At 48.7% G+C, this 12,201-nt stretch overlaps 1 protein-coding gene across 2 annotated transcripts in view; it reads left to right on the top strand.

Annotated features, from left to right (window-relative positions):
* Window positions 1–2,169: 2,169 nt before the first annotated feature.
* Window positions 2,170–12,201, top strand: part of IFNLR1 (interferon lambda receptor 1) — a 30,294-nt gene continuing 20,262 nt past the window's right edge. For both annotated transcript variants that reach the window (XM_053575110.1, XM_053575111.1), the window contains exons 1-3: window positions 2,170–2,298; window positions 6,130–6,253; window positions 10,381–10,565. In XM_053575110.1, coding sequence (XP_053431085.1) covers window positions 2,241–2,298; window positions 6,130–6,253; window positions 10,381–10,565 — 367 coding nt within the window. In that variant the 5' untranslated portion in view covers window positions 2,170–2,240. The remainder of the gene's footprint in view (window positions 2,299–6,129; window positions 6,254–10,380; window positions 10,566–12,201) is intronic.

Here is a 12,201-nt window from a genome sequence, read left to right as displayed (position 1 = left end):
TATTGGCTTTTTCAAGGAAGAAGCATCAAGAGATATATTTATTTTATTCTAGTACGGCTTTAGTATCAGTATTTGAGATATCTGAAAACTATTTGAGGATCTAGGTAGAGGCTAGGTCATGGTAATTGGCTGAGATTTTCTGACCTGCATCAGATAACTTTCTCAGATTTTCTGACCTGTATAGATAACTTTTTAAAAAGATTTGGAGCAATCCAATTTGCCCAAGCTTGTGGTTACAAAAATGTCCGAGGCATCTGAACACGCAATTTTGTAACTTGAAATTATGGGGTGGGGAAAGAGGGGAGCAGGAGAGAACAACCATGGCAGATTTTGTCAAAAAGAGTAGGTGCCAGATTCAGGCACATAGCCTATGGGTGGACAGGCGGCAAATGAAGATACTTTGGTCCCCATTGTTGAACTTGTTCTGAGTTCAGTGGGGTTTGGGGTTTGAAAGAGCTGCAGATGCTCCGTGGAGATGAAGCCACACTTTAGAGAAGATCCCAAGGTACTGAAAGGTGCTTCTCTCTTGAGGCCTCTTCCTTCTTGCATGCCTTTGAAGTTGGGACATGGACTCTGTGAGCAGGTTAAGAAGTCTGATTGGGCTGAAGGGACCATGCAGATCCCAGAGCCATTCTGAAATTCCCAAATGTCTGCCCCCATGGCCAAACTCAGAGCAACTTTTGGATCCACCAAGCTCTGTGAAATACATTTTCTTTCTCAAATTGATCCCAATTTCAGTTAACTATTGAAAAACTTGGAAAAACATGATCAGAAAGAAGAAACTTTGAAAAGAAAATCCAGCCGGGAGTGGATTTTCACACCTGTAATCCCAGCACTTCGGGAGGCCAAGGTGGGAGGGTCACTTTCTGCCAGGAATTCAAGACCAGCCAGGACAACATAGGGAGACCCCCATCTCTTCAAATTTTAAAAAAATTACTCAGGCAAGGTGGTGCATGCCTGTAGTCCCATTTACTCCGGAGGCTGAACCCAGGAGTTCCAAAATGCAGTGAGCAATGATTGCACCACTGCACTACAGCTGGGTGACAGAGCAAGACCCTGTCTCTAAAAAAGAAAAATTATTGGCTTGGCCCCTGTGGCTCAAGTGGCTAAGGCGCCAGCCACATACACCTGAGCTGGCAGGTTCGAATCCAGCCTGGGCCCGCCAAACAAAAATGAAGGCTGCAACCAAAAAATAGCCGGGGGCAGCGCCTGTGGCTCAAGGAGTAGGGCGCAGGTACCATATGCCGGAGGTGGCCGGTTCAAACCTAGCCCTGGCCAAAAAAAAAAAAAAAAAAAAATAGCCGGGTGTTGTGGAGGGCGCCTGTAGTACCAGCTACTTGGGAGGCGGAGGCAGGAGACTAGCTTGAGCCCAGGAGTTGGAGGTTGCTGTGAGCTATGATGCCACAGTACTCTACCCAGAGCTTGAGGCTCCGTCTCAAAAAAAAAAAAAAAAAAAAAAGCTAAAAAAAAATTCTCATCACCCAGAGATAATAACCATTTGTATATCGGTAGGTATCCTTCCAAATCCGCATCTACGCAGACGCACACACATGCTTCCACTTTTTAAATGGATCCATATTTTAGTAATTGCCTCTCTGCTTCTCAGTGGATTGCAAATATCTCAATGTCAACACACGTCCTTCAGCGATATCTCTTTAAATGACTGCAGAATATTCTGTGTTGCTTGTGATTTATTTGGAAGCTATCACTGTTCTGGAGAGCATCACAGGCTTTGTGGGTAGGAAGACGGCTTTCCCCAGATAAAATCCATTAAACTCGGGAGCCTGCTATTCCCCGGGAGAGAAATGTGTACTGAACAGCAGCCCCGACCCACCGGATTCCTGCGGGGATCAAAACTGATAACGTGTCTCCGATGCTACGAGTTGTGTCTGAGACCGTGTTGAACTGGCCTTGAACTCTCCTGAAGTCCCATTATGGGGTTTTTAATAATAAACAATTTTTCTTCCTTGTACTCCTCTCTTTACTAATTTTCCCCGCCGGAATTGGGTGAGACAGAACCGCGGAGCTGATGAGGAGCCTCGCCCCGCGGAGGGGCGGCCCCCGGGGACGCCCCGGAGACGCCCCGGGAGAGTCAGGGACTGCGGGGCTGGGCCGGCGGCTCGGCCTCCCATTGGCTGCCGCGTGCGCGTCACCTGCGGCGGGTGGGCGCAGAGGTGAGGTAGGGGCCAGCGTAGGGGCCAGCTCGTGGTCCCGCGCGGTCGCCGCCGCCGCCCGGCGACATGGCAGGGACCGGGCGCTGGGCCCCCCTGCTCCTGTGCCTGCTGCAGGCCGCTCCAGGTAAGGGCGTGGGGCCGCGGGACGGCGAGGGGCCGTGGGCACGTCCGGGGCAGGCTGGGCGGCGCCACCCTCGGACTGGAGTTGGGGGTTGGGGGATCTGCCAGGTAGGCTGCTTCCCAGGACTAAACAAGTCTTTGAAATTCGTTTCCTATTTCCGGGCCAGCTTCAGGTGAACTGGAAAAAATAAAAAACAGTGGCAATTTAAAAAGCAACTGGATTTCTCTGTGAAGTGCTTGTTAAAGGTTTCCTGAAGTACTTTTTCCTGCATTAATAGCGCACTGGACTCTCGAGTGTGGGAGTGTGGGCAGTAGGTAAGTGGGACGCAGGAGTCCTGCGTTCCTCTGGGTCCCCTCCTCCCCCTCGCAGGCCGAGGGGAAGGCCCTCTGGCCTCTGGCTTAGACTGTGCCCTGAGGTCTTGTCCTAACTAGATGACCTCCTCTCCCCACATCCCACCCTCACCCTCCATCCCCCTACCCTGTCCTTGCTGGTACATAAGGTGGCAGGGAACCAAATACCTTGGGGTAGGATCCAACCCCTAAACCCCAACTTCCCACCACTCCAACCAATCCAAAGAAGTGATCCCGAAATTGCCCCCAGAATATCTACCTATTCTTAAAATTTAAAGAGCTGGAAAGGTCTTCGGGCATACTCTAATAATCATAAAAGCCACCATTTATTGAGCAACTTCTTTGTGCTGGGCACCACATTGACTTATTTAAGCCTCACAACGCAACCATCCTATGAGGTAGATATTATTCTCCCTTTTCAGATGGGGAAACTGAGGCTCAGAGCAATTAGGGGAATTATCCAAAGAGGACAGCAAAGGTGAGACACTCAGAACGGAGAAGGCTGAGGCTGAAGCGAGTCTGGCCCGTTTGGGCCTTTGGGGTGATGCCCCAGCTCTCAGTGCCACCCTCCACCCCCTACCCCAAGCAAGCGTTTTTTTTTTTTTGCTGCTGATAAGGAACAGTATACCTGTGGTGGACCTGAGGTCCTCTGTACCCTGTTTCACTGTCAAACCTAATAATTTTCCTGTCTGGACCTGGCTGTCCTTTCCTACAAGAAATACTTAATGTACGTGACAAAATACAGTATGATGGGTTAGGGTGACGTGCAGCCAGCCAGGTTCAATTGCAATCCTGGTTCCCACACAAACTGTAGCCTCAGGCAAATTTCTTAACATTGGTCTCTTAGCCGTGCTCCTTCTGTGGAAGGGGAATGAATGACACCTACCTCCCCAGGGTGATTTGTCCTGAGGATTGAATGAGGTCTTGCATATAAAGAGCCAAACCAGTGCCTGGCACCCTTTAAAGCCTCGATGGAGGGGAGCTACTCTAGCTGCTACTTTTTCAACGTGGCCAACTCAAACTTTGGGACTTTCCTGCCCATAGGACACTTACCAGTGGCTTGCAGACAGATTGGCCTCCTGCCAGTCTCCTGCTGGGAAGTCCGGAAGCTGGGCACAGTGACAGCACCAGCAATATGGTGATCCAGTCCCAGCTAGAGGACATGGGGGTGGGGTGGGGGCAGGCACCCACATTTGGGTCTAAAAGGTCATGAGGAGGCAGCCTAGGCTGGTGCGAGTTAGTAGAACTGGGCCCCCTTTCTTGATGCCATTCTGTGACCTGTCTGAATTTTCCTGATATCCCGTGTGACACTTCAGGGCACTGACTTCTCCATGGGACTATAAACTCCTACAGGGCAGGAATGAAGCCTTCTTTCTTTTTGAAACCCGTGGCACACAGTAGTTGGCAAATGTGGGAATTATAAAGCTGAACAGGCCCCAGATGAGAATCTAGGGGACAAAATATGGTCAAGAGCCCAGCCTTTGGATTTGACTAAGTCTGGAGTTGAATCTGATGTTATCTGAGAGGGCCTCTGTTTTTCCATCTATAATGTGAAGATCATAATTAATAGCTACCTTCTATGGGTATGGTGAAGATTAAACAAGAAAATGCAGGTAAAGTGTTTAGCATGGATCCTGGCTCCTAGTTAGAACACAATACACATTAGCTGCTATGATCATTATCATCACCACCTCTTAGACTCAAGGAAGACTTGCTGGAGGAAGTGACATTTGGATCAAGGCTTAAACTCCAGGCAGTCAAAAACACCTGGGTTCAAAGACATCCAAAAGAATGCAGTTTGGGAACAGCAAGAAAGAAGAATTGGCAATGGGAGTCTGGCGAACCAGTGGGAATGATGTCTGGGAGAGAGCAAAGTGGTGGTCTGGCCAGACCATGTCAAATAGGGCCTTACACACCTTGATAGGGAGCATAGATTTTACTCTGAGGGCAAAGGAAGAGCATGAAACTGGGGATTGGTGTAATCAGATACATGTATCAGTAGATTGAGTATTAACAGGGAGAAAGAAGGTGCCTGTGTAGGAAGGGGAAGCCAGATAAAGGCAGTCTGGGAAAGTGTCACCAGCCACATCAAAGTAATGTGAAAGCAGCAAAGGAGTGAGCCAGGTGGATATGGGGGAGGGGGAACACACCTTCAAAGGCCCAAAGGTGGGAGCAGGGCTGGGTGTTCAAGGAGAGCAAAGAGCCCCATGTCACTGGAGAGGAGGGATCAAGGACGGAGCAGTGGGCTGGACTGGGTGGGGCCCTGGAGGCATTTGGGAAGACTTTGGAGTTTACCTGGAGAGAGATGGAAGCCTTTCAGGCGTTTAAGCAGAAGAGCCAGGAATCTGGCTTTCATTTTAACCCTTGCTGTCATGTGGATAACGGGGACAAGGTGTTTTGTTTGTGTGTTTGTTTTTCTAAGAAGGGTAAAAAGCCTTTTAATAGTATAAAAATTGTTTACTGGCGTTTCTCCTGGCGAACTCTTCAAATGCAAATGAAAAAGCAATTAGAAATGGGGCAGTGATCTGAGACTACAGTGCAGACATTTCATCCAACACATGGATGAGGAATTTAGTGTAACAGATTATGACTTGATTGTTTTTACACAGTTATGATCTAGAGCAGAACTGAAAACAAACAGGGCCTTGTTTGATGGCTGACACCTGTAGTCCCCAGCACTTTAGGTGCCTGAGACATGAGGATCGAATGAGGCCAGGAGTTCAAGACTAGCCTTGAACTTGGCAACACAGTGCGAGACACACACACCCCCATGCACACACACACCAAAAAATTAAAAAGAAGAATTTGGGCTATAAACTAGGCTTCTTCATGTCCCAGCATAAGTTGGTCAAGTTACACAATTTGTTAGTTCTTATTTGCCCACGTGTCAAACTTACAGTGTTGCCTACACCCCTCAAGGTTAAATTAACCATTGACAAAGACTTCCTTCTTTTCTGAAGTGATGGGCCTTGGTAAAAAAGAAAAAAGAAAAACCACAAAAACAAGAACAAAAAACTCCCACATACTCCATGTCAGTACACTTTTCTCAGCAGTATCTGGGTTTAGATGAATCTGTAGAAAGTAGGCAAAAGCTGTTAAATATCTTCTCTTACACTAGCAGTATATGGTCAGCTTCTCTTACACTAGCAGAATGTATATGGTCAATGTCACATAACGTTTTTTAACCACTTTGAGTCCAACGTGAAATTCTCGTAACTATGCAAGTACATTATTAACATTTAAACGCACTCCATATTGTATCTACACACAGTCCATTAATTAATAGGGGGAATTAAAAACATAGCTTCAAATTAAAATGATTTTTTTTTTTTGACACAGAGTGTTGCTTTCTTGCACCAGGTAGAGTGCCATGGCATTGTCATAGTTCACTGCAACCTCCAACCCCTGTGCTGCCCCTCAGCTCAGAATCCGTGTCATGACCAGCCAGAAGCTCCGGGTTTCTTGATCTTTTCCTTTCCCACAGGAAGGCCCCGTCTGGCCCCTCCCCAGAATGTGACCCTGCTCTCCCAGAACTTCAGCGTGTACCTGACATGGCTCCCAGGGCCTGGCAACCCCGAGGATGTGACCTATTTTGTGGCTTATCAAAGGTAGATGGGACTGCTGGGTGGGGAGACTCAGTGGGATCCCGAGGGGCTTCCCCAGGACAGGTGTGGCTGCATTCACTAGTTCTCTGGGCCCCACAGGAGGTGGCACAGGGCAGGCATTTGGAGAGGGGCTTTTAGTTAAGGCCACAAGGAAGGAAATGTTGTTGAATGGAGAACAGGGTACAGGCCAGCAGCCTGCCTGGGATAAGGGTTCACCTTTAAGAAATGTTGATGTGAGCTGTGGGTGGAGCGGTGAGAGCTGTGGGCGGAGTTGTGAGGGCCCAGGGCGGAGCTGTGAGGGCCGAGGGCGGAGCTGTGAGGGCCCAGTGTGGAGCTGTGAGGGCCGAGGGCGGAGCTGTGAGGGCCCAGTGTGGAGCTGTGAGGGCCGAGGGCGGAGCTGTGAGGGCCGAGGGCGGAGCTGTGAGGGCCCAGTGTGGAGCTGTGCGGGCCGAGGGCGGAGCTCGGAGGGCCGAGGGCGGAGCTGCGAGGGCCCAGGGCGGAGCTGTGAGGGCCGAGGGCGGAGCTGTGAGGGCTGAGGGCGGAGCTGTGCGGGCCGAGGGCGGAGCTCGGAGGGCCGAGGGCGGAGCTGTGAGGGCCCAGTGTGGAGCTGTAGGGCCCAGGGCGGAGCTGTGAGGGCGGAGGGCGGAGCTGTGAGAGCCCAGTGTGGAGCTGTGAGGGCCCAGGGCGGAGCTGTGAGAGCCCAGTGTGGAGCTGTGAGGGCTGTGGGTGGAGCTGAGAGGGCCAGAGGAGGGAATTCCTGAGTGGCAGGATGAGGTTCTGGGAGCTGTCCCAGCTGGACAATGAGGTGCCAAAGGAGCTGTTACCGTCTCCTGCTGAGCCTGGGGAATTAGATGTTGCTGGATGATCACACTTGGCCCCAGGGAGCCTGGACAGAGCCTTGGCATCCTCAGCTTGGAAGCCCAGGCAGCCACTGCTAATTAGGAGGAGTCTGAAAGTCGAGGCAGAGGCGCCGTATTTGAGCAGAGATGGAACTGTTGGGAATTCTTTAGTAGGACAGTTAGATGGGAGAAGCAAATCCTCAGGAGGATTCACCTGCAACTGGTGAGGAGGGGGAAGCAGGCAGGGAAGGAGCTACCATGTCCTCAGGATCTCTCAATCCCCTGCAGCCCCATGCCAAGTGCTAAGGCCTGGTGTGAATATTTCACTTCCTTCTCCCAATGTCACCAGGCAGGCACTGTATTTCCCTGGCTTGAGAGGTGAGCTCAGAGAGATGCCATGACTTGTCCAAGAAAACTAGTCATGGGTGGCACCTGTGACCTAGTCATGGGTAAGGCGCCAGCCACATACACCAAGGCTGGAGGGTTCAAGCCCAGCCTCAGCCAACTGAAATCAACAGTGACAACTGCAACAACAACAAAATAGCCAGGTGTTGTGGTGGGCGCCTGTGGTTCCAGCTACTTGGGAGGTTGAGGTAAGAGAATTGCTTGAGCCCAGGAGTTTGAGGTTGCTGTGAGTTGTAACACCACGGCACTCTACCAAGGGCGACATAGTGAGACTCTGTCTCAAAAAAGAAAAAAAAAAAAAAAAGTTAGTCATGGAATCAGAAGTGGAACAAGAGTCTGTCTGACCCCAAGGCTTGTGAGTGCTGGGGCCTGACCTGGGCAAAGACCGACTGCAAGAGACAGATGCAAGAACTGTAGCAGGAGGCAGAAAGCACCCGGCGCTTACTGTGGGTGAACGCCCAGTTATATTCTTCCAGTTTCTGATAACGTGTTCCTCTTTTCCATGTGAGGCTTCACCAGCATCACTTGAATGTCTGTATTCCTACCAACAGTCCCGTTAAGGCAATCGAGGGTTTTTCTGGCATGTACCTCAGAACTCTTCCCACCTCTGCCCATTACCCAGTTCCACAGTTCCTTCCACATTTTAAGTATTTGTTATATTAGCACAGTAGCTTCTGATACCAAAATTGCATTTGTCTTATAGAGCTGCCATAACAAAGTACCACAGACTGGGTGGCTTATTATTATTATTATTATTATTATTTTGAGACAGAGTCTCACTGTGTTGCCCTCGGCAGAGTGCCGTAGCATCACTGCTCACTGTAACCTCAGACTCTTGGGCTTAAGTGATTCTCTTGCCTCAGTCTCCCAAGTAGCTGGGACTACAGGCACCCACCACAAAGCCTGGCTGTTTTTTGGTTGCAGTTGTCGTTGTTGCTTAACAGGCCAGGCCAGGTTTGAACCCGCCAACCTCAGTGCATGTGACTGGCGCTGTAACCATGTGCTACGGGCGCCGAGCCAGCCTGGGTGGCTTAAACAACGGAAATTAATTTTGTCACAGTTTTGGAGATTGGAAGTTTAAGGCCAAGGTATCTGCAGGTTTAGTTTCTCCTAAGGCCTCTCTCTGGGGCTTACAAGTGTTCTAAGTGGTCACCTTCTTGCTGTGTCCTCATGTGGCATTTTCTCTGTATGTGTGAGCTCCTGGTGTCTCTTCCACTTCTTATAAGGATGTCAGAACTACTGGATTAGGCTCCTACCCTATGACTTAATTTAACCTTAATTACCTCTTTGAAGTCCTTATCTTCAAATATAATCATATGGAAGGTTAGGACTTCAACATAGGAATTTGGGGGGAACTCAATTCAGTCCATAACAGTTCTATGAATTAAGGTGCTGTGAACATTCATGTACAAATCTTTGTGTGAACATATATTTTCATTTCTCTTAGATAAAGATCTAGGAGTAGAGTCTAGGAGATTTGTTAACTGAATGTAACATTATAAGAAACTGTCAGGTAATTTTCCAAAATGTACCAAGTTTCATTTCCACCCACAATATGTGCGAGTTCTAGTTCTTCAACATGCTTGCCAGTGTATACTCTTGTCAGATTTTTTTTTTTTTTAGAAAAGAGCCTTACATTATCACCCTGGGTAGAGTGCCATGGCATCATAGCTCACAGCAATCTCAAACTCTTGGGCTCAAGTGAACCTCTTGGCTGAGCCTCCTGAGTAGATGGGACTACAGGCGCCCGCCACAACACCCAGCTTGTTTTTAGAGACGGATCTTGGTCTTGCTCAGGCTGATCTCAAACTCCTGAGCTAAGGCAATCTGCTGGCCTCAGCCTCCCAGAGTGCTAGGATTACAGGTGTGAGCCGCCCCACCCAGCCACATTCTTTTTTTTTTTTTTGCAGTTTTTGGCCGGGGCTGGGTTTGAACCTGCCACCTCTGGCATATTGGGCAAGCGCCCTACCCCTTTGAGCCACAGGCGCTGCCCCAGCCACATTCTTTTTGTTTTAACAAAAACCACACATCCTAGTGAGTGTATAGTAGTATTTCATTGTGGCTTCAATTTACATCTTTGTATGGCTTATTGGCCATTTGTATATCTTCCTTTGTGAAGTGACTATTCAAATATTTTCCCCATTTTTTACTGGGTAGTTTTTTTCTTATTATTGAGTTGTAACAGTTCTTTATTTACTTTGGATACTAGTCCCTTGTCAGTGTAGGTGTTTTGAAGGCTGCTCTCTGCTTCCAAGATGGTGTCTTTTCCTTGCTGTATCTTCACATGTAGCAGGACCTTTTGAAAGCAGTCACCCCTGTGTTACCCTGTTTTATCACTTCCAGCTCCTGGATTTACTTTGTTAATGTGATTAGTGTCTCTTGTCCCCTTCCTATCAGATATAAGTTCTTGAGGAGCAGGACCTCTTCTGTCATGGATTGTCAATTTATCAGTGCCCAGAACAATGCCCAATGTGCTGGTCTCTTCTCTGACACCGGTGTTCTCAGGAGGATGGAGTCATGGCACTGCATGTTCCCCTCTGGCATTCACACAGCACCCAGCATGGTGCCTGGCATTCAGCAGGTGCTAGAAGCAGCAGTAGTGCGGGGGGTATTACAGAAATGGAGACTGAGGCTTGGGGCAGTGGCCTGCCTGGGGTCCCAGAGCTAGTGAGGGGCAGAGCCAGGATTTCCTCCCCCACCAGTCTGGATCCAGAACCTATGCCCCTGCCCAGGCTGTTATTCTCTCTCAGCCAATGGCTGCCTGTCTGGACAGATGGACCAGTGGGCTATCGGGGGGAACAGAAGGATAAGCAATCACCTGTTCTAAATTCCCCAGCCCCCAAGAGGCGAGCCCACATTCCCAAATTCTGTTGTCTCCTCCTTTAGCTTTGCCACTCCCAAACAGTGGCGAAGAGTGAAAAAGTGTGCAGGAACCCAGGAGCTGGTGTGTTCCATGATGTGCCTGAAGAAACAAGACCTGTACAACAAGTTTAAGGGGCGCGTCCGGGCAGCTTCTCTCAGTGCCAGATCCCCCTGGGTGGAGTCCAAGTACCTGGATTACCTTTTTGAAGGTAGGTCTGTGAGTAAGGGACTGAGCGGGAGGCTCAGCTCTCCATCCCATCCTGGAACTTTGCTCAGTAGCGCTGCCATCTTGATGATCTCTTCCACTTCCAAAGCAGAGGATGGCTTTCTGGGACAGCTCAGGCCAGGCCCCAGCCTTGGGGCCAGCCTTGGTGAGATGGGCAGAGGGACCAGCAACAGCCTGGGACAGTGTTTGGTAGCCTATCAGGGAGTTGGGGAGAGGTGCAGCCAGCACCAGCAATTCAGTTTGTACTTCCTGCTAACAATGTCCATTGTCCTCTATTGAGCACCACTTTGGTCATGGACTACACAAGGCATATTATATACTTATTCCTACTTTTAAAATTTTCAACTTCTCTCTTTAAGAAACATTTCTTTAAAAAAAAAAAAAGTCTGATTGCAAAAGTTTTTCCATACACTGTAGAAATGTTGTGAGAAAAGAAGAAAAAGAGAGGGAAAAAAATCCCCCCTGCTTACCATTAAAATCCCAAGTCATAACATTGGGTGAGGACTGTATTGTTTTAGTCAATATATTTATTTCTAATCTTCCCAGCAAACTCGTGAAGTTCATTATCATCTTTCCATTTTAAAAAATAAAACAAGATTGATGGAAGCTAAGTAATTTGCCAAGATACACTGTCGATGTGAATTTGGATCCTTCTGACTCTGGGCACAGCCCCTGGGCCCGACTCAAGAGTGAGGCAAGTGAGGCAACAAGTAGGGGGTAAGTCCCCAGTGTCCTCGTGGGGGGTAGGGCTGGAACTTGCTGCCCAGACTTCTCAAAATGTTTGAGGACAAAAATGGGGCTTGAAAAGAGGAAAGGGAGCGATCAGATGAAGAATGGCAGGAGAGGATGGTAGATAAAGAAGAGATGATTTGGATGGGAAGAAGCTGGCTGGGAGGATAAAGGATGGATGGATGGATGGATGGATGATGGATAGATGAAGAGAGAGGAAGTATGAAGAGGAGGGAGAAGATATGGAACCCTACAAGGAAGGAAACAATTAGAGGTGAAGGATAGGAAGGTGTATTACTCAAGGTTTTTCAGAGAAACACAACCAGCAGGATATGCAGAGATGTAATAACAGGGGATTTATTATGGGATTTGGCTCATGGAATTATGGAGGCAATATGTGGTCGGCAAACTAGAGGACCAGGAAAGCTGGTGGTATAATTCAGTCCAACTCTGAAGGCCTGAAAGCCAGGGAGGCCAATACTATGACTCCCAGTCTGAGGCCAAAGGCCTGAGAACCTAAAGGGTCACTTGTATAAGTCCCCAAGTGCAAACATCCAAAACCAAAAAGTTCCGGTGTCCACGGGCAGGAGAAGATGGTGCCCCAAATTAAGAAGATGCACAACAAATGTGCCATTCCTTTTTCATTCAGTGTACTGATTCAAATGCTAATCTCTTCTGGAAACACCCTCACAGACATGCCCAGAAAAAATGTTTTACGGGCTATCTGGGCATCCTTTAGCCTGGTCAAGTTGACACATAAAATTCACCTTCACAGAATAAAAGGCAGATGGTGATCAGTGGGTAGATCATACAAAAGAAAAGTTGGACTTCCAGGAAGGGAAGGAAGGACAGGGGCAAAAGAGAAGCAAAGAATAAGGAAGGAAAAACAA

Source organism: Nycticebus coucang, chromosome 22, assembly GCF_027406575.1.
Source record: "Nycticebus coucang isolate mNycCou1 chromosome 22, mNycCou1.pri, whole genome shotgun sequence".
Lineage (NCBI taxonomy): Eukaryota > Metazoa > Chordata > Mammalia > Primates > Lorisidae > Nycticebus > Nycticebus coucang.
Note: the sequence above shows the minus strand (reverse complement) of the source record. Positions and strands in the feature narration are given on the sequence as shown.